Below are 25,733 nucleotides of genomic sequence, written 5' to 3' on the forward strand. Positions count from 1 at the left end.
TTGTTAGGCCTGTCCTGTAGTAGGTGACTTCTGGGAACTCTTCTGGCTCTATCAATCTGTTTCTTCACTTCTGCAGGTGGGTATTGTAGTTGTAAGAATGCTTGATAGAGATCTTGTAGGTGTTTGTCTCTGTCTGAGGGGTTGGAGCAAATGCGGTTGTATCGCAGAGCTTGGCTGTAGACAATGGATCGTGTGGTGTGGTCAGGGTGAAAGCTGGAGGCATGTAGGTAGGAATAGCGGTCAGTAGGTTTCCGGTATAGGGTGGTGTTTATGTGACCATCGTTTATTAGCACTGTAGTGTCCAGGAAATGGATCTCTTGTGTGGACTGGACCAGGCTGAGGTTGATGGTGGGATGGAAATTGTTGAAATCGTGGTGGAATTTCTCAAGGGCTTCTTTTCCATGGGTCCAGATGATGAAGATGTCATCAATATAGTGCAAGTAGAGTAGGGGCATTAGGGGATGAGAGCTGAGGAAACGTTGTTCTAAGTCAGCCATAAAAATGTTGGCATACTGTGGGGCCATGAGGGTACCCATAGCAGTGTCGTTGATTTGAAGGTATACATTGTCCCCAAATGTGAAATAGTTATGGGTGAGGACAAAGTCACAAAGTTCAGCCACCAGGTTAGCCGTGACATTATCGGGGATACTGTTCCTAACGGCTTGTAGTCCATCTTTGTGTGGAATGTTGGTGTAGAGGGCTTCTACATCCATAGTGGCCAGGATGGTGTTTTCAGGAAGATCACCGATGGATTGTAGTTTCCTCAGGAAGTCAGTGGTGTCTCGAAGGTAGCTGGGAGTGCTGGTAGCATAGGGCCTGAGGAGGGAGTTTACATAGCCAGACAATCCTGCTGTCAGGGTGCCAATGCCTGAGATGATGGGGTGCCCAGGATTTCCAGGTTTATGGATCTTGGGTAGTAGATAGAATATCCCAGGTCGGGATTCCAGGGGTGTGTCTGTGCGGATTTGATCTTGTGCTTTTTCAGGGAGTTTCTTGAGCAAATGCTGTAGTTTCTTTTGGTAACTCTCAGTGGGATCAGAGGGTAATGGCTTGTAGAAACCCAGGAACCTATCCTTGCAGCAAAGCCCGTTGCCAACTGTGCCCACATATCTATTCAGGGGACACCATCATAGGGCCTAATAACATCAGCCACACTATCAGAGGCTCGTTCACCTGCACATCCACCAATGTGATATATGCCATCATGTGCCAGCAATGCCCCTCTGCCATGTACATTGGTCCAACTGGACAGTCTCTATGTAAAAGAATAAATGGACACAAATCAGATGTCAAGAATTATAACATTCATAAACCAGTCGGAGAACACTTCAATCCCTCTGGTCACGCAATTACAGACATGAAAGTTGCGATATTACAACAGAAAAACTTCAAATCCAGACTCCAGCGAGAGACTGCTGAATTGGAATTCATTTGCAAATTGGATACAATTAACTTAGGCTTGAATAGAGACTGGAAGTGGCTAAGTCATTATGCAAGGTAACCTATTTCCCCTTCTTTTTTCCTCCCCTCCCCCCCCCCCCCCTCAGATGTTCTTGTTAAACCCTGGATTTGTGCTGGAAATAGCCCACCTTGATTATCATATACATTGTAAGGAGAGTCATCACTTTAGAAAAGCTATTACCAACAGGAGAGTGGGTTTGTGTGTGTGTTTGGGGGAGGGTGGGGAGAAAACCTGTATTTGTGCTGGAAATGGCCCACCTTGATTATCATACACATTGTAAGGAGAGTAATCACTTTACGTAAGCTATTACCAACAGGAGAGTGTTTTTTTGCGGGGAGGGGTGTTGGGGGGGGGAGAAAACCCGGATTTGTGCTGGAAATGGCCCACCTTGATTATCATACACATTTTAAGGAGAGTGATCACTTTACATAAGCTATTACCAGCAGGAGAGTGGGGTGGGGGGACAGAAAACCTTTTGTAGTGATAATCACCCATTTTTTCATGGTTTGTGTGTATAAAAACGTCTTCTGTACTTTCCACAGTATGCATCTGATGAAGTGGGTTTTAGCTCACAAAAGCTTATGCTCAAATAAATTGGTTAGTCTCTAAGGTGCCACAAGTACTCCTTTTCTTTTTGCAAATACAGATTAACACGGCTGTTACTCTGAAAACTGTTGTTTTTCTTCACCCATGTGGAGGATTGGGGGTGGGGGGGTAAAAGAGTGAGGGACACTGATGCAGAACCCCTCACCCCCCACAAAGTCTCCTGATTGGGGATGAACAGTTCAGAAATCATGTAGCAGACTCAGAGGCATTAGCAATGAAAAAGGCTTATAATATCTGTCAGTCCATGACCACGCTGGAGTAGGACATAAAGCCTAATCCAAACCCCATGGAAAGCAATGGAAAGACTCTCATTGAGTTCAGTGGGCACTGATCATCCCTCAGTCCCTAGCTCCAGGATAATAGACGCTACTCTTGATTTTACACAAAAGGTCCCTTTGGCCTTGCTGGCTCCCACTAAGCCAGCAAAGGGGGAGGAAGGAAGTGTTGTCGGATTTCAGTACATCTTCATGCTGTGTTTTTCCATTTGCAAAAGCAAGAAAGAACTAGAATAATAACATGAAAACAGGCATACTGGGACAGACCAATGGTCCATGTAGCCCAATATCCTGTCTTCCAACAGCGGCCAATGACAGATGCTTCAACAAGAATCAGAACAGGGCAGTTATCAAGTGATCCATCCCCTGCTGGCAAGCCCCAGCTTTTGGTGTTCAGAGGCTTAGGTTCACCTAGAGCATGGGGTTGCATCCCTGATCATGCTGGCTACTAGCCATAATGGACCTGTCTTCCATCAACTTAGCTATCTATTTTTGAACCCAGTTATACATTTGGCCTTCACAATATCCCCTGGCAATGAGTTCCACAGGGTGACTGTGCACTGTGTGAAGAAGTACTTCCTTTTGTTTGTTTTAAACCTGCTGCCTATTAATTTCATTGGGAGACCCCTGGTTTTTGTGTCATGATTTTATAGACCTCTACCATATCCCCCTTATTTCTCTTTTTTCTGAGCTGAACGGTCCCAGTCTTTTTAATCTCTCCTCATATGGAAGCTGTTCCAGACCCTTAATCATTTTTGTTGCCCTTCTCTGAACCTTTTCCATTTCTAATATATATTTTTTTAAATGGGGTAACCAGAACTGCACGCAGTATCAAAATGTGGACGTACCATGGATTTATATAGAAGTAGTATGATATTTACTGTCTTATTATCTATCCCTTTCCTAATGGCTCCTGACATTCTGTTCGCATTTTTGACTGCTGCTGCACAGTGAGTGCAGGTTTTCAGAGAACTCTCCACAATGACTCCAAGATCTCTTTCTTGAGTGGTAACAGCTAAATTAGGCCCCATCATTTTGTATATATCATTGGGATTATGTTTTCCAATGTGCATTACTTTGCATTTATCAACACTGAATTTGACAGAGGGCTGCGAATGACACAGTGAATGAGTCACTAAAGACTTTATTTAATATAAAATAGTAAGCTAAGCAAACAAGCATCATACTGTTACCATACACTGCCTTGATACACACATTCAGAGATCAAATGATGCATTATGGCATGATCAGTCCCTAAATAAGGAGAACAGGTATAACCCATTCTCTAATGGTACCCTGATGGGAGATGGGTGTGCCCAATCTAAAATTAGCATGCTACCCTTTTTATAATAAATTATAGTAATGCCCTTTAATTAATTAACATTAAATCCTCCATTTTAATCACAATTAAATATTTTCTACTTTCTCATTGGCCATTGAACGAAGCTCATCAGTAATTAGCATCTGTGTAAATGCCATACCGATAACTGTCAATACAGATAGCATTTTCCAAGACATTAACGTTTTATCTAAAATGCTTGTGAAAACCAGTTAGGCAAAATATGTGTATAACATGACCTGGGGCTATGTCCTAAATTACCTGCAACTTGCCTCTGAACTGCCCCGCTTCCCTTTACTTATAGTTTACTAGGCCTCACTTGACTGTTGTCAAGCCTGTTTTTAGAAAATAGATTTTTGGGCCCACTTACATTTCAACACATTTCTGTATAAACATAAGCAAACAGCATCTCTATAGGTACATGCTCCAGTGGTCCTCAACCTGCAGCCCAATCGGTAGGGTGATCAGACGTCTCGTTTTTAAAGGGACAGTCCCATACTTAAGCCCTCCTGCAGGTGTCCCACCTTTTTCTTAAAAACGGGCAAATTGTCCCGTATTTTCTGCGTCCACCCATCAGTACTGGTGGGTCGTACTGCTGGCCGGATCCCTGCTCGGCAGCCACCCGCCCACCAGCAGTGAGTGGAGGGATCCAGTGGTCAACAATGGGGGTGGGTGTGCAAGGCCCTTTATGTGCTTCCCCTCTCGCTGTCCTCTCCCTGCTTTTCCCCTTCACCCCTCCAACCCAGCTGCTCCTCTATATCCCCCCGGGGGGAACGTCCCGGTCCCAGCGCTGTGTGGAGAACCAGACTCTGGTCTGCACGCTCAGCTCACCAACAGCCTGGCTGGCAGGCTCCTTCCTTCCCCCATTGCCTCTGGCTGGGCCGGCGCCCCGGGAGAGCCCGAGACCCTACAGCCCAGGGTGCTGGCCTGCATGTGCCAAAGCCCCGCACAGTGCTGGCACAGGGAAGCCTCTCTGCCCTTCAGCTAAGCTCTTAAGTGGTGGGGGGAAAGCAATTTCCAGCCTATTCACACCCCAAACCTGCAGGCTCCACAGCAGTCCCCAGGGCAGGGGATTAGCATCCTCTTCGTGCCCCCCACCCTGGATCCTGCCCCCAGGGAGCGCAGGGCTGCTTTGTCCCCTAGGCACCTTGCTCTGCTGAGCCACCTCTCTGGCCGGGTTCACTGAAGCCCCTGCAGTCAGGTTCCCTTAGGACAATGCATCCTTCGGGCTTAACCCCTTCCTGCCTGCGCTGTAGCCGGGAGACAGGACAGGAGGTGGCTGGGATATGTCGGTGGCCAGCAGCAGCCTGGAGGTGTTTAGCTGCCTTTTGACACTGTGTGTGCGGGAAGGGACAAGCTGCTTCCACCCACATGGGAGCAGTGTGGCGTGGGAAGAGAAGAGCTCTGCAAAAATACAGGCCAGGTCATCCCTTCCCCCTGCCCTCCTCCTCCCCTGCGGCGGGAAGCAGCTCCCGTCCCTTCCCTCCCGCACAGTGTTGAAAGGTTGCTGCTGGCCACATTCTGATGTGAACCCTGGCAGAAATCAAGGGAGGGGGGAGCATGTGACCCTGCATCCCGCCCCCCCATGTGTTTCCTCAGGAAGACGCAGTGCTAGGAGAGGCGGGTCTGTCCCGGGGGCCCAGCCAGGTATGGAAGATGGAGAGTGCTGGGCAGGCAGGGTCAGATGGGTCAGTCAACCCCGCACCCATGTGAGAGAGAGGTATACAGGAGTGTGTGTGTGTGTTACCCCTCCCCATGTGTGTGGGGGAGAGGGGTGTGTTGTGTCACCCTTCCCCATGTGAACACTAAAGCCTAAAAGATAAGAAGGTAAATAAAAAGAATCCAACTACAGCAGGATTTCTTTTTAACAGGGGCTCAGTCAACTTGATGTTAATTTGAACGTCTGTACGATTGATTGCCCTTGAACTCGCTTGAATACAAGTAATTTTACCAGGTGTCCCGTATGCCGCATAGGGAAATATGGTCACCCTACCAATCAGCAGACAGCTGTGTCCCATGTGACAGCCTCAGGGCCATACAGTAAATATACTGTAAATACATTGTGTGTAAATAGGAAATATATTGTGTGGCTGTGGCCCAAATGACAGACAGAGAGCTGCATATGTGGCCCGCAATAGGCTGAGAACCACTGCTCTAGGCTCTGTGTGTGTCTGAAGTTATGCCAGTAAAAGCCATTGGGCCTGAATTGTACTCCGCTGCATAAATACTTTACCTTTATGTTGCATGGGCTTTAATCTGATGGGTTTCCTTTATCATCCTCTTTGCTGGGCTTTATCTTTATAGACTCCAGGATATGCTGGTATATTTCTCATTACCACTTACCTTGTTTCCCAGAAAAGGCAGCAGTAATTTTCCTTGGCTTTTGACTTTCTTATGTACTAGCCACCTTTCTGACTTTAAGGCTGAGATTTTTCAAAGCTACCCAGGCGTAGGAAGTATCTGCCTAAAGGATTGAATATATTTTCCCAAGCGTATATATAAAATAGCACAGACTTGCGTTGTTCTTATTATTATTACCATAGCTAAATCTTTTGCTATCTATTGCATGTATCTTTGTTGGTGGGTTTGTTTGTCTGGAAGGAGCATCAAACATTGAGGCAGCAAAATCACTTGCTCTAGGTCTGAAATCAGTTAGGGAACATAAGATGCCACCTTTAATAATACTTTTGATTTCCAAGATCTGAAATTCTGCCTGAGTTTATTGCCCACACAAAAGGTATTATCAGTGAAATGTGGCAGTTTTCAGCCATTACCACTTAAATTACTGTGAGCTGCTAGCATTCAGAGAGTATGTTCAGATGGCTACAGAACATATAGAAATTCGCTGAGGATTAACACCAAACATGATCTAATCCCTAGCAAAAGCAGAAGTGAAATCATCGTTCATATGCATAATTCATGTCCATAATTTTATCTTTGCTATGTATTCTCCAAGGATGTAAGATAGAAAGTGCTTTTTTTCCCTTCTTGCCCTTTGCAGAGCCATAGCTGCAAATCACTGGAGATGGCAAGAGATACTAGCTTTGCTGAATTTCTAAATAAATGCTAAACTTGTCTGAATTTCTAGCCTACATACTGGCAAGTTACACAGATTGAACATACACACGCATTTGAATATACACACTGTCACAGAGTCCCTGGGCAATGCTCTGGAACTGCTCCCTATGAAGCCAGGCAGGACTCTGGTGAAGTCTCCTCTCTGTGAGCAGACTGTCTTCAGGGCAAACAGCTCACACAACTTTCACCTTCCTGGGTCTGACCTCTGAGCATTCAGCATCCTCTGCCCCTCCGTGCACTTCCCACAGCGAGTCTGCCCAGGTGGGGTCCTGGGGACGCCAGAGGGTCCTGCACCCCAACTTCACAGTCAGACGTGACTCTTAGGCAGCCAGTAAAACAGAGGTTTATTAGATGACAGGAACATGGTATAAAACAGAGCTTGTAGGTACAGAGAACAGCACCCCTCAGCCGGGTCCATTTTGGGGGGCAGTGAGCCAGACAACCACGTCTGCACTTCACTCCTCCACTTCACTCCTGGTCCCCAGCCAGCCCGAACTGACTCACCCTCCAGCCCCTCCTCCTCTGGGCTTTGTCCCTTTCCCGGGCCAGGAGGTCACCTGATTCCTTTGTTCTCCAACCCTTTAGCTCTCACCTTGCAGGAGGGAAGGGAATTGCAGCATTTTAATTACTTTCATTGCGAACCCTGGCTTCTGACTGTATCTGCATGGAAAATTGTAACAGTTTGCACTTGTAAACATTAAAAAATGTTAAACAATAATGGCAATTAAAGATAATTATAGTTATTCTGAAATAAGGATTCAAATTAGATTCCAAGAAGACAGCCGAGAAAAAAATGGAATTGCCCTGTTTATCATACAAACTGCAGGCTGCTTTTTGTTTGCTGAGAGATCAGCCAGATTTAATTGTTTAATGATTTTCTATAAATTATTGTATGTAATATAATATCTTAAGATGGCCCAGGCTGTTCTTGCCTCGCATATGTGTCACTTCTGCTGAAGTACAATCAGAACCATGAAAACAATGGCTAAGCTTTGAGCATCTGCTGAGTCAAAAAATATTTTCTCCTTTCATGCTAATTATTGTTTACAAAAATGCATGTGGCCTTTCAAACTCTCTTGCGCTGCCTTCCTGCCGGCGTGCTGTGGCCCTGCGGTGGAAGAAATCATCACTAGAGGTTGAATGAAACCTTCAGTTCCTGTGATGCATCTATCTTGGCCTCTCTCTTAAAATGTCCAATTCTGGGGGTAGTTTTGCAATGTGAAAACCTGTGGCTCTAGATGGGCTACAATCTTCTCTTCCCTTCCAGTGTGTGCGAGACCACTGCCATTCTCCTGTGATTTACTGGTGCAAATGGAGATAAGTCAGAACTCATAATCTATTTTCTACCTTAGGCTATGTCTTCACTGCAAAGTTAACTCAAGTTATCTACACTAGAGTTAACTCTGCTCGAGTTAGCCTAGCTCAAGCGAGAGCAGCCATGCTGTGAAATAACTCTCAAGCTGCACAGAGAGGTTGTGTTAGCGGCAGCTTATTCCTCCAGACCGGCCAGCCACACCAAGTTAAGGGTGTGCGTGGATGGGACTTAATTTAGGGGCCATACTCGAGCAAACTCAGCAGTGAAGACAAGCACTATGGGTACGTCTTCACTCAATTCAGCCTCTTACTCAGGTATTGAGCCCTGACCCCCTGTATCCCTTGTGACACTCTGTACCCCATGTTCACCACTTGTATATGGTTATGAATTATTTTGTACAAAGTATGCCTTGTGAGGTATCATTTGAAAACTCATAATAAGCTGAATATGCTTATCCTGTGAAACGCATGTAACAAGGCTGTATGTAAAATTATGAGATTTTGCTATATGATTGCTACTGAAATATGTTGTAGTTCTGGATAACGTCCACAAACCAGTTTCTCAGAGATAAAGACACATTAGCATGCCAGCAAGGTACTAAAGGGCCATTACCTGTTTAATTGGCCATCCAGCAGCAGGGGAGAAGGTATAAACAAGACATTTACATTTCCTCCCAGAGACGGTTCGAATCTCACTGTTTGTCTATATCACGGCGAGGGGGAGGTAATCCTCAAAGAGAGGAAGAGCATATAAAAATAAGTGACAGTTACCTTCACATCGCCCCTCTCTTTCTCCCTTCTCTCTGCTCATGACATCAATGAATACCTGAAGAACACTGAACTGGTGGAGGGGTCCCTGGCTGAAAGGAAATCCACTGCCGAAACTATTACAGCTTATGGTGAGAGAGACATTTTTCTTTTTAGGTATTAGCTTGCGGTTTTACCTTTTTATTTCTTTTGAAACCAATTCTGATTTTTATGCCTTATCACTTGTAATCACTTAAAATCTATCTTTCTCTAGTTAATAAACTTGTTTTATCTCAGTCCGTGTGTTTGGATTGAAGTGTTGGGGAATCGCTACTTTGGATGACAGTGCATAATCGTTAACCAGTGTTGGAATGACAGGCTTCCTATGAGTTTACACTGTCCAGGAGAATACTGAGCAGTGCAAGATGCACATTTCTGGGGAACAAGGCTGGGACTGCGGATATACAGGTGTCGTCCTGTAAGTAATTTATGCATGGCGATCTTACAGCTCTCAATACTGTGTTGGTGGGAGCAAGTTACCTGCTGGAGGCTGTGTGTGAGCAGGTCAGGTGTGGCTTTTCTGGCAGCAAAGCAGTGTAAGAGGTATCCCAGGCTAGAGAATTAAGAAGTACTGCTGTTCAGTAGTCCAAACTGTACCCTGGGGAATGTCACACCCCTCTCCTATCCACACACAAAATCTCACCCAAGTTTGGTGCTGTTTTCAGCCTGGGTTAGCTGGTCTGTCCTCGTTTTATAGACTAAAATCGATGGAGCTTTCACTCAGGCTGGTAACCCACCCACTTTGCAATGAGTATGCAGGCTAAATCACTGATAATCCTCCTGCGTCTTCCCACAATTCCCCCCATGCACTCAGAGGAAGAGACAAGTTCTCCCACAAATTACTGGGAAGGAATCCTAGAGCATTCAGGTCACTGTAGCACAAAGAATCGCAGGATATGCCCCCAGAAGCCCTTGTGATACACATCGGGGGACTGCAGCACCAGCAAGGACCCAGTATGGCAAGATAGGTAGGACTTTGCAATGTAGCTGCTCACACCCAGGTGCCAGTCACCAGAGTTAACCTCGCAGTGAGGATATCACAAATGGCCAGACTTTTATCGGTCCTCAGCTCCTTTCTCACCAGCAGTGTGGCCTCCCACATTGGATGCATCAGGGCTAGCTGGCTGGGTAACAGAACAGACCTGTGGTGTTCTGCCTAGCTGGGCATGATATTAAGCATTCCGTTTATTAAAAAGTGTAATCAAATGTTTAACATCATGCCAAGTGCAAAACATCTGTTTAACATGAGATTTCCACTCCTCAGCTCCAGTTTATGGAGTAACATGTTAGATCTCTGTTCAGTGAACATCATCTTGAAACATCCAACGTTGCCAGCTAAACTATTTCCATTTATATTATCACGGCTTGGCATAAATCTGCTTAACCTTGATATTTAGTTGTAAAGAGCCAGGGTTTGCAATTTAATTTAGTTTTGACTTTGCAGAGTCTTTTTATTGGTCGGATACTTTCGTGGGTGGCTGGCAGGGACCAGTGATTACTCCCTGTAGTTATTAATGGTGATACCTAGTGGTCTGTCTCACTTTGCACCTTCAAAGTACTTTGCCCAGGTTGGGCCATATTCTGCTCTTTTGAACACCAGCATCAAACCAGAGTCACTTCACTGAAGCCAGCAGAGTTCCTCTTCATTTGTACTAGTATAAATGGGGGCAGAATTTGAAATGCTAACCAAGGCCTGGTCTACACATGCTTTTCATACCGGTTTAACAATTTTGGTTGGGGGGGGTGATTTTTTTATACAAACCCTGAAACTGATACAACCTCCCACACAATGTGGACATAGTTAGAGCAGGAAAAGGTGCAGTATAGGTTATTCCCTTCTCCTACCAATAGCTATACCAGAATAAAGCATAGTTATACCTGTATAACTGTGGGCACACCAAGGAAGTTTTACCATGTTAGATATACCAGCATAGTTAAAGCAGTACAGCCTTTGTGTGTAGACCTCACAACACCTCAATAAGGTAGCTAAGGACCATTAGCTCCATTTTACAGGTGGGGAAATTGAGGCAGTATCGGTCTGGTGAATTGAACATTAGAGTGGAACCAAGGAGACCTGGGTTCTAATACCAACTTCTCCTGAACTGCAACAGGATTGTGGCAACTCACTCAGCCTCTCTGGGCCTGTTTTGTCTACACAGATTGTTTATCCTTTGGAGCGGGGACTGTTTCTCCCCACATACAGCACTAGCACAATGGGGCCCTGAGGCTGGTAGGACTGACAACAATAATAGCAAAGGTTCAGAGACATTTCCCAGGCTACAAGAGGCGTTGGTGTCAGTGCAAGAATTAGAGCTCAGAAGCTAATCTGGCACAGGCAGATCTAATAGCTATTTGTGATGTCTGACTTTGGGTTCCAGGAGTTCTTATCTCCCAGCATTGTGCTCAGCTGTCTAGAAAACACTCCCTATTGTCTATTAGACAAACATCTGTCAGGGATGGTCTAGATAATACTTAGTCCTCCTGCCATGAGTGCAGGGGACTGGACTAGATGACCTCTCAAGGTCCCTTTCAATCCTACAATTCTACAACAGTAACTGCCTATACAAGACCTGGGAGAGTGGGTTGGAATTTACTTGTATAGATCATAAGAATAAATAGACCGCTTGATTAATGCTTGCAAAGTGCTTTCAGGACTGAAAGCATGGTATAAATGCTGACTGCTATAATTATACACTGTGGCACCAGGAACTGGCTTTAAATGAAGCTGAGGAAGTTCAGGAAGAATGGGAGCTAGGAATTGCCATGGTGAATTCCTTGGATATTTTGGTGGGTCATAAACAAGTGTCAGGACACATAGCAACTCTTAGGGAGCTCCTCCCACTCCTGAAATCATTCCATTCAAAGACAAGTGAGAGGGAGGAAAGTTAGAGGCAAAACAAAAGGCCACACACACACATATACATTCCAAAAGGATGCTACAACAGGGCCATTTTTTATACAGTTTGCACTTTGCTTTTCAGTCCTTTCTGAATAGTATGCAAGTGGGAAGAAAAATATGGGGACGTTCCTGTAATGCTGCAGCTTAGGGGGTGAGCTGGGGCGCAGGGCCGAGCAGGTGATATAGGAAGGCAGGTGAGCTGTAATCTGGATAGCTGAGTAGCAGCTGTAAATCTGCCACTGTGACTTGCCTCCATTGGAGGCAAGAAAAGAACTGGAAGGATGCTGCTGCATCTGGTGCTGGTGCGGGGAGGGGAAGAAGTAAGGAGCGTAGCAGCTGCACCCAGAGATAAAGTTTTCTTGAGGCTGTTGGGAAGCAGGGGAAGACGTGTAACCAGGTCAGTGGGGTTACAATGCATATTATAAGGAGGTCTATGATGGACCAAGAAATAGGAGCTGGGGAAATGCTCAAATCTGTTGAGACCCTCCTCCTATTAGCCCCACGTTACCAAAACTGCTTCAAACTTGCCAACTGGACCTGGGATCTAGGCTTTTTGCCCAACAAGGGAGACTCTTGGGACACATGCTAGGGTTCAGCTCCTGCTGGGCAAGCTGCTGCTTAGCATGTGAACCTGGGAAGCCTGAAGCGGAAATCCATGTCCTGAGCAAGAGCTCTGTTGGTGCCCCACGGGCATCCCTTGCAGTGCTCACGGGCTCGGGACAGCAGGTTGCACTGATTTGTTTTAGCTGAAAATACACAGCATGGGGGCTCTTTTCTATTGTCCCCTTTGCGAGGTGGGGAAGCAAAACACAGGCACTGTCTGCACAAATGCACAAGCCTCAAATCTCTTTGTTACCGTGTTCAGTACATAGCCCGTATTTTCAGTGCACTCTGCACAGCTCCTGAGCTCTGCAGCAGCATGGCTGACAGCCTTCAAGAGGCCACACAACTCTCTATAACCAGGAGTCCAGGCCATGCTCACCTGTCTCAAGGTTTCCATGGCAGCAGGATAACCAGATAACGTAGAGCTACATGAACCTGGCAACCAAAACACAGAGGAAAATGTAGCTCAAATCCTGGGCTTCACTGATCTTGACATTGACCCTCTCCAATGAGTATATCTGTATGCTGGAAGCCAGCTGAATGGTAAAAACATGCCTTGGCAAAGCTTCCCCCTAACCCCAAAAGTGGCTCAGCTTCCTGGTGGGTGACCACGTATGTCAACATATTTCTGGTGATGAGCCCCTTTAAGAAGCTGACAGCCTAAATGAGACAGTCATATAAAAGGTCATATTCTTACAGATAGAGGTATGACCTAGCTGCCTGAAAGCCAGACCGGCTCCCTGAGACTCCTGGATCCTAGTCCAAGTACTGACACCAAGTCCCTCTGGGGTCTTCAGCAAGTTACTCCTGTCTCTCACTTTCCCCACCTGTAAAATGGGAATAATAATAGTACCAGCTGCACAGGAGGTTATGAGGTTTAGTTTGTAAAGTGCTCTGAAGTGTGGAGGTGCTATGTAAGTTTGAAGTCTAATTACTGTAAGCTCCACAGGTGAGCCCTTAAGCATGTAGGCCCAGATCCCCAATGGTATTTAGGCACCAAATTCCCAAAAAATTACATCCAGTTGTAACCAATGGGAGTTAAGTGCCTACATACCTTTGAGGATTTGATAACTCCCTGGGCATGGTGATGACCACCCCCACACCACACACACGGCCCTGCTCACGTAAAATAGCAAGAAGAGTTTTAGGAAGTCACTAAAGGAGAATCTCCACCCCAGCCACAAGGAGGTGAGCAACATGAGAGATGGATATAGGGTGACCAGACAGCAAGAGTGAAAAATCGGGGTGGGGGGTAATAGGAGCCTATATAAGAAAAAAACCCAAAAATCGGGACTGTCCCTATAAAATCGGGACATCTGGTCATCCAACGTGGATATAAAATTGTCCGTTGAGCATAAGAGCAGGTCAAATCCAAGCCCATTCATGTAACAGGGAGCTGCTCCACTGGTTTCCATGGGACTGTACCTGCTGCCATCTGCGCTGTACAGGCTGCAAGGTGTGCACAGAATAGGGAAGTGACTCCTGCAGGTAAACATGAGCCTAGAGCTGTGTTACCATGAAACTGAGTGCTAAAGGAAGCCAAATCCATTAAAAAAAAGGCACTGTGGATCCTATCCATGGTAACTCAGACACTATGGTGACCAGGGCCATAAAGGAGACAGATTTCAAGAGACAATCTAGGGCGTATTTCTGTTCTTAGGATGAAAACAGACATTCTTCCCCTTGTAGGGTAACATGGGTTAGTGCTGGTGAAACGTACAAACTAGACCGTCCCAGTCTGAAGCCCCTAGACACCAAGATAGGCAGAGCATGGGCAGAGTTGCGCAGACGCCTGCCTCCTAATCTGGAAAGAACATCTTCACAGGTGATGAGTGGGTCGTTAGCTAGCCCTGCTTATTGCATCCTTAGCCTCTCTCCGCTTCTAATTACCCCATGGATCGTGTTCTGCTTAACAATGGACTGAGACCTCCCACTTTCATACTGACCATGGCACCGTCATCAGATGGGCAGGACATCTGAGGTCACTAACGAGCTAGGCTAGCTTCACACCAGTGATTATGTGTCTCATTGGTAGTGACTTGACTGTTCATCCTCAGCTAGACACTGCCCGAAGGGGAGAACCACTCTGAATTTTGTTGAATGTGGATTGTTCTGTCAACTCCTGGAAAATGGAGATAATGATATTTTCCTCACTCTGAGATCTATGGACTATATCTACCATCTAGACATTATTACTCAACTTGAGTAAAGGTATCAGAATCTGGTCCTAAATACATAAAACAAAAACTGTAACATCCAAGTAAACAGGGAGGGATGCAACATTGATATCAGTACACAGCAGGTCAGGTTCCCAAAAGATTTGCAAAGCAAAGATAGAGAAATATGCTTTCCGCTCCCCTGCTTTCCCCCAAAAATGTTATTAGCCTGTCCCCGTCCCCCCATCACCCTCCATAAATGTTCTTTGTTTACAAAGGTAACACTCCCAGATATGAGTTCTCTTCCCCTATATGTGAGACTGACCAGGACTGGTGCCAGTAGTTTATCGATAGTATTACATATGTTCCAGCAAAGAACAACTTTGGTATGAAAAGGAGAAGCAGTCATGCTTCTGGGGCTAGCCTGTGATATTGAATAGCACCCTGCACCATGAGTCAACGGGACACCTGAGTACAGCACTGCTTAACGTAAGGGTAGTGTAATTGGACCCTTCATTATTATCCTCTGTCCCTTATGACCCTGAATGTTAAGGGACTTCAATATTAGCCATCACTGAGTGGGAAAATCTGCTCAGCTCTATGACTGACCGTGGGTATTTCAGCCCTTTTCTTCTCTTCCTTTCCCATTCTTCTGTTCCTTTCTTTTTCCCCTTCCCTATATCGCTTCTCCTTTGAATCTCTCCCCCTGCAACAAGTGCCTGTTCCCCACTCCATCTGGGGAATTAATCAATCAGCACTGAAATAATTAACATTAAGGGCCAGATTGCCAAAGGTGCAGAGCACCCAAATTCTAGTTGAAATCAACCAGAGCAGCAGATACTCAGCACTGACAAAAAGTCAGAGCTTGAAAGTGTGATCAGGAAGCTATAAAGTTGACATCTCAGGGAGGTAATGGGATCACACCTGCCCCTGGGGAAAATCACTGCTTTAGTTTAGAGGCCGACTACATTTCTGAAAGTTCTTTGAAAGCGTAAGAACTAGAGTTAAAGTGAAAGCTGAGAGTGAGCAGGATCAGAACCTGTCATGGAGGTCACATAACCACATAAAGTGGGCTAGGTGGTTGAACCAGGTTTTGTTCATCACTTTCACTACCTCCTCCAATGAAGGCCTGGGACAAAGTCCTTTAAATCAATAGGACTCTTTCCTTTGCTAGTTAATAATACGTGCAAGTGGGGGACCCCTGAGTTTGTTGTGAAGTAGGTTTAGATAAATCCACTTTCTCCCCCAAATTAATTTTTTAAAGGAGTTGATATAGCTGGTAAAGTCTCCTGATTTCCAAGAGGAAGATTGTTGAGCTAAATACTGTGTGGGGATTTAAAAAAAAAAATCAATTACTGGTCATTTTTTATGTTTTGTAGATTAATGTCTAACCCTGGAGGTTTTCCTTTCCTGGCAGGTTTGGACAGCACGCAACTGCTCGTTCAAGTGACGTTCATAGGTCAGATAAGAGTAGCACATAGGCTGGGAGCACTTGCTTTGTCTGTGAGTCTCCCCCTGCCCCAAAGTCACAGGAGTAAAGCCCAGTGCAGAGTTAGTTTGGAAATGAAGACATGGAAATCCTCCAGAGAAAGCACTTTCTTGCACTACCCAGTATTATTGAAGCTCCCAGCAGCCCTGACAGCCTAAATATTCTCCTCCTTTTGGAACTGAGGGGTAAATGGTTTACCTTAAAGTTATGGTGGAAGTTTGTGATGGGGCAGGCTCTGGAACACAGGTGTCCAGATTCACATGGCTGCACTTCCCTGCACAGGACCATCCTTCCACCTGGGAAGGGTTATTTAGGCCATTCCAAGATGAGCAGTACATGTTGAAGGGAGAGAGAATCGCTTCTCCCTGCCTCAAGCGAGCATCCCACCTTGTGAGAGGCAAGATTGATTGCTGCTGTGTAAATCCTTCAGCATAAGGAGCAGTCACACCCTTGCATTAGTCAAGATTCCCCTCTGTGCATTTAGAGCTGTTCCACACTAGTTCGGGAAGGGGTGAACTTTTCACACTGAAGTCTACAGACTACTGGTGCTCCAGAGAGGACTACTACTTATTTCCAGGGCGTAAGATCAGTAGTTTCTTATGTAAGAAGGTAATGTTAAGTGCCATAAGCATGATGTGTGACCTCCAATGGGATGGGGGGCGGCAGGGGTTGCACATGAGACCTTGAAGATGGATCCCCCACAGCAAGAGGGCCAGAAGCTCCAGGATAGAATCATGCTGATAGAAGTGTAAGGCTTAAGAGCCATACTTTAAAAGCAACTTAATATTCTTACTTGTTTTCCCCCTGTTCCACCCACTAATGTGGATTTTTTTTTTTTAAAGCCAATTCCTCCAGGCAACCACTTTTAAGTTACAAGACAGCTCATTCAATCTTTAAATTCAGAAGTCTAACACATCTCATTACTTGGATTACCTTTTTGGACAGACCCTATTTATCTAACAAGCAACTCCAAGAAGGAGCCAGGACTAGTTTGGAAGCGTTAACGCTCCAAAAAGGCTTGATCAGTTGTAGTAGCTAATGAAAGCTTTAGTTGCTACATCAAAGTAGTCTGCAGCAAAGCAGTTTAGGATGGTTAAGTGATTTTACAGCTAGCATATCTGGAATACGAATGACAGCCAGCATCCAGTTAGGACCCTCAGCCTAATGAGGTCATCTCAGGACCAGTCAAGTGACACTCTGGAAGAGGGTCTAAACTCACTTCAGAGAGCAACATCTTAAGGTCAGTAGCTAATTTGATGAGCTGGAGACTCAACCATGCAAACAGTATTAAGTGTTGCCTGACCTACAGAGTTCAGTAGATATTTGTAACATTTAATGTTACTGTTTCTCCATAACATAGCCAAATTTAGATTTCCATGCCTTTGGAGCCTTCCACCTAAGCATTCTGTAGTTCAATCTGCTAAGTATGGAAGTGTTGTTTTTACTTTGCAAGTCTGGTATGAAAAAGAAACTAGAAGCTTTTTAAATGTGTCAATTCACCTTTAATGTTTGAAAAATAAAAAGGTATTTGAGCAATTGCAGTTATGAAGGGAACATCTCTTGCTCCACAGAAGAGTGTGAACAGGTTCACATCAGACTCATGCTTGGAAAAAAACAAACAAACATTCTCCTTTTTAGATCAAAAGTGGAGTTCTGTATAGACAAAAGTTGCCAAAGTGCCCTGGTTAGTCCAAGGCATCTCACCCCCAGATTGGAAGTTTTCTGTCAACGTGAAATAAATTAAGACACCACATCCTGTCTAGTTACAACATGGTTCTATCAATATTACAAAGTTAGGTATACTTTGGATTTTGCACAGTCTACAGACACAAAGACTTTTACTTCAGGAAGAAGTCAGCCTGGGTCATTAAGTCATTTCACAATTAATAGCTACACTTTCTCCCTTCTCCCAATACAGCAAACAAAAAGCAGTGGCATGTTACTTTCAAGATGAACCAAGTTGATTGTTGAGAGTTAGGAGTCACCTTGCCCTAGAACAGAATTCACTCCATTCTAGAAATTTTGCCCATATTAACCACCAATCAATAGGCTCTCGCTGCAAGCACCAGGTTTTGCAGAAGCCACCACAGGTGTTTTGTTTTTTGGGGTTTTTTTTTTGGTGGGGGGGGGGGGAAGAGACTGACACCACCCTAGGATGATCCAGAAGAACCTCCTTGCAGTTTGAGCTAGAAGACAACACTGCTGACCCTACTGGAGATAACGACCTTCTGTCTTCAGAGAATATATTCACAAGTTTCCCCTCACAAAATAGCTTCTGCTAAGAGGAGAGAGATTTGGAACACAGAAGCTATTCCTGAAGGATTTTCCACTGTAGCTGATGGAGACAACAGTGGCCATCTCCAAGTCTTCCAGATGACTAGGTTACTTTAGGGAAAGACCTGAGTTAAGGCAGTGTTGTCTTGATAAAGACATGCCCGATCAAGTCTTTCAGATTCTAGTGTCAATCACTACATTTAAAATTTTCTAGTCCATTTTGGAACAAAGGGCAGTTGGCCTAAGAGAGTTAGTCTCAGTGGCAGCAACTAAGATCTGGATCACCCCATCACCAAGCAGCCAAGGACAGGAGATCCTTCCTCCTACAAAAAAAAAAAAACCCCAAATAATAATTTAGGGGGAACATTTAAGTTTCAGACTAGATTAAGTTGCTGTGAGTTTGGTTGATCCATGTAGGCTGATCTGAGGGCAGTGGTGTGGGCATTTTCTACAGAAAACATCAAGGCCCAGTTGTATGATTTGCCATGCAGTCCCAAGACAGGATATACTTTTTTGAATGAAAACCTTGTTAAAAAGCCTCCCTGCTAACTTACATGGGCATTATAAGGCCTTTCTCCCCACCAACAGCTGAGATGGCCAGCGAAGCCAAATTGACACAGCTCCCAAATCCACCCCACAGACTAAAACTGAAAAGGAAAGTTGACGTTCCTCCATCGATACACACTCAGACGTTGAGACAGTCTAATAAGAGTATTTACTATGAACGCAATAAGATCTCTTTTTGGGCTGCTGAACAAAAAAAAAAAGTGTTTTCCCCGCCTTGCCCAAGAAAAGGTTACCACTGGGGGAGCTGTTTGTGGAACAGTTTTATTTCTTCCCACTGAAAGGCCATTGTTTAAGCATTTACAGTTTTCCCTAGTGCAATACAACCAAAAAAAAACCAAAACCAAAACCAAAAAGCAGTAACAAAAAATGCTGCCTTCTTCCCAGGCAACTACACAGAAGTAGATTTTACTGCAACATATACACATTAAATATAGTATACAGTCCATGCAGCGGCACAGCCATGTTAAAGGGAATCTTGGCTTCAGCCATCAGTGCATTACAGTCCAAATTTCACTGGCTCCGACTTCCTATCCAGACTTGAACAGAAGAATTGCAACCTGACCCAAGTAAAAATAGATGAAGTGCTTTGTCTCATGTGTTACATAGCTGCCAAAATTTCTGCCAACAATGCAGTGCCAGGTAGGGTTGTATTTCTTGTCAAATTCCTACGAGGGAGAGAGAGTACAGTAGTTAAGACCAAGAAAGCCCACACCAGTCTGAAATATACATTCCTAACCGATTACTGTTAGATACAAATGCAATGGAAATCTGAAGACACAGGTGGATGCAAGCTACTACTGCATTACTGATGTGCTAATTAGCAGGTGACAAAAGGGCCGCACTGGAGTGTGGAAGAGTTCCTATGCCAGGTACTTATCGGAGTGATTTATACACAAGCTCCAGGCCATAACTGCAGATTTTAAAAGTCCCCTTGGCACAGTGGTATTCAAGCCACATGCATAGGCCAGTTGTTCCACAGAACCGTTTAAACCCTCCCATTCCAAGCTGACTCACAGAAACAGTACTTTGGAATGCTTGTTCCAGTAAGCCACTAGAGTATGCATCCGATGAAGTGAGCTGTAGCTCACGAAAGCTTATGCTCAAATAAATTGGTTAGTCTCTAAGGTGCCACAAGTACTCCTTTTCTTTTTGCGAATACAGACTAACACGGCTGTTACTCTGAAACCTGGATCTTAAAGGTCACTTGAAAAAGGAAAAAAAGGCAGGCTTCAGGCATTCTTCATAAAGCAGCAGAAGAGTTTGTGAGGAGACTTTCTAATGTAAACAAGCAGAATAATTCACACATTGTCTGCCTTGGGAAGACTTCAGCAAAGCCGAACGCTTAACAAGTGAAGTAGTGTTTCATTGGGATAAACAATTTAAATAATTTAGCAATTGAGAGGGAAGGGTTTCTGGTAAGGATTGAGAGCTCTCATCCCTTCAGTTAAGACAGATCTCCCATGACCCAGTCTTCAGGCAAAACTAGGAAAATATCAGACTCAACAATCCTGATTGGGGGGGGGGGGTAAAAGAGTGAGAAAGCTTCAGACTATACACCAGAAAGCAACAAGGCACCAACAACAAAGACAGCTGAAGTCCTTTGTGAGTAACCTTTCTTCCATTTCATGTGCAGTAAGCCATTTCCTTTATATTAGGAAAGGAAGCAAATACGCAACAAGCCATTTTCTTTCCTGAGCTTTAGTTGTCTTAGGTTTTATTCCATTCCCTTGTTGCACTGTCCCAAGAGCCTTCTGGATTAGTCACTTTTTTGACCTGGAAAGGCCAGATTTTAAGAAAATATAAAAGATATGCTCAACTCGTTAAGACCATTGAATTTCAAATTGAATTAGAGTTGAACAGAGTTAAGTAGTTTCAGGTCCCACATTGGGTCCCAAACCCCCTGGCCTACTTTTGGCTTTATAATAATATTTTCCTCTGTTTCCCTCCCCCCAAGTGCTCTCTCCCTTGTTGCTGTGTGAAGGGTCTACACAAACAGGGGAAACCAACTATGCCACAAGATGCCACCAAATGCATAAGGTCAACAAACTGAAAGATACTTTGATCAGTCAGTTCCTCTAATCTTCAGGGGTTCCTCAGATAAATCCAGGTAAAGAGTTCAGACAGACATGAGATGTTTAAGTTGCATCATCTCCGCAGGCCAGCTCCATTCACCTCAATTAGAGCTGGTGCTCAGAACTTTCAAAAACTCGTAGTGTTAAGAATGTCAATAGGTAGAGAAGCCTGGGGCAGAGGGGGAGGGGAGAAAGAGGGTGAAAGTGGAAGTTTACTTAGCCTAGAAATGCTACGCAGAAGCAAGTAAGTTTCACTTGACTAGATGAGTTGGGTTTTGTTTGTTTTAACTACAGTAGCCACACAGAGTTTAAATCAAGTCACACCTTCCAAAGATTCAAAAGATTGCAGAGAGATAGCAACAATACGGTAAGTCGCTACTTAAGGTAAATAGCAACCAAGTCCTTTTAGCTTGGCTAGCCAGAAAGAATGGTCCATTGGTTAAGGTGCTACCCGAGAACTTGGAAAACCCGAGTTCAAGTCTCGCTCTACCTCAGACTGCCTGTGTGATCGGACCTAATCATAGAATCGGTCTCAGCTGCCATCTGAGAAACAGGGATAACAGCACTGTCCTATCTCAGAGGGGTATTGTGAGGCACTCCGGTACTATGGGGATGACTTTGATAGTCAACATGTCCCAACGAACCTATGCCATTTTATAGCAGCTACATAATACCTTCTTTATATAGGCTGCAATGTCTTTCTCGATGTTGTACTTCTCCATTGCCTGCGTAGCACAGTCTACAGCATCCTGCTGCATGTCCTCAGACATGTCTGCATTCTTGATCACAGCCTTTCTGTCAGACATTGTGAACCTAAGGAAGAACAAAGTATTAAGATGTGCCCATAGGATTCTGCTACAGTTCTTTCATGCATTAGAAGACATTGTCTACATGATGTAAAACAGTTCTGGATACAGTGTTCTGTATTTATATTGCAGGTTACACCAAACCCATCTTGCCCAACATCTGGTACTAGGCACACTACACAGTATATCCTAGGATATACTATTAGGTTGTGGAATGCTGTAGTACATGAAGCTACTGAGAGATTAGACTAGAGACAGCCAAGTATCACCACTTGTACATACATTTTTAGCTTTAAAAACCCATAAATCCTATGCAGAGATCTTCTACTCCTTTAAGTTACAGGAACAGCAGTCCTGAAAATCAATAAGCAATGGCTAAAACCACATTTCCTTACAGGTATAGCCAATGGAGTGGAGCAGTAATATGGCTCTACCAACAGCAGCCCCCAGACTATGTTTGTCTCCACACTGATTGTAGGTCAATGCATTCAATGGATATAGTAGCAGAAACCTTTAGTATTTCACTCAAGTGTGTACACATTCCCTTTAAATGTAAGGTTAAGGGTCATACGTTCCAGCTGTTCTTGCTAGCTCAGACCAGAACTGCAGCAGTTTCAGATCTAGTTTACCTCCCTGTGTCATGGATTCCCTTTTGCACTTTGCTCAGCTTGACCAATGAAACCTAAACAGTTTTGCTTGTGTCTCATGCACTGCACAACATTGCGAAATTGGGATGTTAGGGTTGACAGTTCTGCTGTGGAACAATGCTTCCATCCAAGACAAGAGAGCCTACCTGGGACCTTTTAAGAGCCTGAACTGTGGCATGCCGGAAAGAGGTAAAACACCCTATCACTCTGCTAAAACTAGTTAGGGAGTTCTAGACTAGCCAGTGATAAGCCACCCATATGTAGGTCTCAGATCCCCTGCTAAGGGCACAGCCACTAGTTGTAGCTAGTTTTATATGCAATTTAACGTTTCAGTCCTTACTCAGCCAAAACACCCACTAAAAACAAACTTGTGAATTTTGCCTGAGCTAAGAGTGGACCTGTGTTGATTAGTACTTTTGATGTAGGACCCATTTCAACTAGCACATGGGCAACATACAGCCACTTTGAACTCGGGTCTCCATTGTTATTTTGGTGGAACAACTGGAGAATCAGGCATGATACTGGACCAGTTTAGAGCCTTCATTTGAAGGACTACACAAGTGAAGGGCAGCTGTCTAGATGATGCCCATGGCTGCTGGTTATCATATTTTGCTTTACCATAGGATCACCACAAAAAAGTTACTTACGTTTTAAGGATGTAGCCTTTTTACAGTGGAGAATGTGTCAAATTAGGTTTGCAAAGCCCCATTAAGTTTACAGTGCCATAACAAGGCTTAGTAAATCCTGAGCTATATTACTAGCACTATATGTTTGGAGGTAGGAAACCCATACGTGTTTAACTCCATTAAGGAGACAGTCTGCTACAATGATTGTTTCCTAGAGCAGTCCCAGAAAAACTGAAGGAGTAGCTTTGTTATAGCAACTAAAGGAGCCTGCTATCCAGAGAGAGAATGAAAGAAAGAATCCAGTTACATAACAGCCTTATGACAACAATGCTTCAATTCTTTATTCTGCCTGCAGTTGAAGACTCCTAGTGCTCTAATTTATAGATTTTAGATACCATGTATAATTGATCATTGCTATTAACACGCACTAATAGCATTAAAGGAATAGGATGGGAATTCATCTAGAATGCCAGGAAAGAGCACGTGCATTTGTAAGAGTTTTTAGGAAACCAGTTACAGGTGCCTTCCACCCCCCACCCTCCCAGATCATTGGGGTTTAAAAATCACTGTTTAGCAGGAGGGGGTAGAGTTGGAGCCTCAAGTATGTCAACAACCACAAAGGAAAGCCCTAGAGAGACAACCAAGCACCCAGGACAAGCCACATGTGGCTGCTTCAAGAGTCAATTCAGAGGCATCTGTAATTACAGGACTGTCAGTGAGAGACCTGCAGAAAGGGTCTTCCTTCCTGGTTCTTATTTAGAATGGGGATTCCTGGGAGCAGGGACAATTCTGCCAAGCCCTAGTCCTGCCAGTGCTGCAACAACTGAAAACAACTCCCTTCTGCTAAGTATGTAGAGGTCTCCTCTCCTTTCCTCACCCGCCCCTTTTTGAGCCATACTCGCCTCTCTCCTGGCTACAACATCCTTTTCACAACAGCAGCTGAGCGAGGATGCTGCAGACACTGTCGTCTGGAAAGGGGAGGGTGAAGCGTGAACAGGTTAGGGAGCAGCACGCAGAGCCACAGCACCAGAGGCCAAACATCATTCTCCTTGGCATTGCCAAGCACAACTACTCCACCTGCAGATCAGAGCAGCAGCTCCTCCCCTAGCCACAGGGCTGGGCCTTAACAATACCATGACACCCCTCATCCTCCTAGAAAGGGCCAGAGACAGCTCACTCCCTACCCAAGGAGGCTTGGCTGCTGTTGCATTTCCCAGGGGGAGAAGCCACCAACACAGGCCTCAAGAGAGACTGGCCCAGGCAGAAACTGACACTTAAACTCATGGGGAGAAGCTGATCCCTGAATTAATGCCACAGAACAGGTAGAACATTTGCCCTTTCCTATAAGGGAGGGAGCCTTCCTCTTTACCCCTGAAACAGAGACCAGAGCCACCTCCTACTAGCACAGGACTGGTCCCTACACCACCCTAGTGCATTTCCTCCAGCTGCAGCCCCGCCACTGTTAAGCTGTCCCAGGGGAGGAGGTTTCCATGCAGTCCCCAGCAGCCCAAGGCTCGCGGAGGTCTGGAGGGGGGAGAAGAGGCGTGACCTTCACTTTCCGAGCCCCCAGGGGAAGCGTCTAGAGCTCGGCTCACGAAGATGACCTTGCCTCGCAGAACGCGGATACTCGGCCTGGACAGGGCAGGCCAGAGGATGCAGCCCCGGCTGAAAGCCACGGGGTGGGGGCTGCATGGGAGACCCATCCATGCCCCGATGGAAACGGAGTCATCGGAGCAGCAAAGCCGCCTCCGGCTGCGAGAAGGGGCTGAGCAGAGGGGTCACTCAGAGGCTGCAGCAGGAGGAAGGGGGAGCGGGAGGAGAAGGAGGGGGTGGGGAAATCTGAGCAGCTGCCCGGCTCCAAGGAAGGGGGCAGCTCCCAGGGGCAGAGCGGCCAGGTGGAAGCGAGGGGGGGCGGGTGCAGCCACCAGCTGGAGCCGTGTGGGGGCTGGAGAGAGGTGCAGCCACCCCCCGGATTGCAGCCCACTCGCTTCCCACCCCCACCACGGCCAGGAGTTGCAGCCCCGGGGCGGGGGGGGGGGAGAATTGCAGCCCGGGGGGGGGGGGGCGCCCCCTGCCCTGCTCGTGAATGCACCAGGCCAAAAAAAAAAAAAAAAACACGAAAACAAAAACACGCCCCCCCCGCGCCGGGCGCGCTCGGCTCACCTGCCCCGCGGGAGTCACCGGCAAACGGACCCGAAGCGCCTCCGCCGCGCACTGGCTCTGGCACCGGCTTCCCCCCGCTGCGCTGCCGCCCTGTGCCCCGCTCAGCCCGGCGCTCGCTCGCTCTCCGCCCGGCCGCCTCCCCCGCGCTGAAATAGCCGCCCCGCCCCTTGCAGGGGCTCCGCCAGCCGCCCTCGCCATTGGCTGCGGCGCGGCCTCGGCCCACCGCGACCAGCGTTCTCCCCTCGCCCGTCTCTGCCTACATCTTGTTTCATCCCACAATGCCGCGAGCAGGCTGCGGAGCGCGTCTGGCTCACGAGGTGGAGGGGGTGGAGAGCGAGCGGGGGGGGGAGTAAATAAGACTCAGGGATTGGGGTGGCCTGGACCTGGGGGACCTTCCTGCAAAAGGGCTCGGCCAGATCTGGTTCCCTGTGGGAGCCTCATGCATTTTTTTTTGGGGGGGGGGGTGCAATCAACAGATTTGCTGCTCGTTCTGGGGCCTGATGCTGCTCCGGCCCCAATGCAGTGTAAAACCCCCTGGACCGAAGTGGAG

General features: G+C 45.9%; 1 protein-coding gene across 1 annotated transcript; it reads right to left on the reverse strand.

The window, feature by feature from the left end:
- Nucleotides 1–17,540: 17,540 nt before the first annotated feature.
- On the reverse strand, nt 17,541–25,341 carry DYNLL2 (dynein light chain LC8-type 2). Its single transcript, XM_074974489.1, has 3 exons — nt 25,184–25,341; nt 21,616–21,754; nt 17,541–19,534 (listed from the first exon to the last, which is right to left on the reverse strand). The coding sequence occupies exons 2-3, from the start codon at nt 21,745–21,747 to the stop codon at nt 19,397–19,399; spliced, it is 270 nt and encodes an 89-aa protein (XP_074830590.1). The 5' UTR covers nt 21,748–21,754; nt 25,184–25,341; the 3' UTR covers nt 17,541–19,396.
- Between the last annotated feature and the right edge of the window lie 392 nt (nt 25,342–25,733).

Source organism: Natator depressus, chromosome 17, assembly GCF_965152275.1.
Source record: "Natator depressus isolate rNatDep1 chromosome 17, rNatDep2.hap1, whole genome shotgun sequence".
NCBI lineage: Eukaryota > Metazoa > Chordata > Testudines > Cheloniidae > Natator > Natator depressus.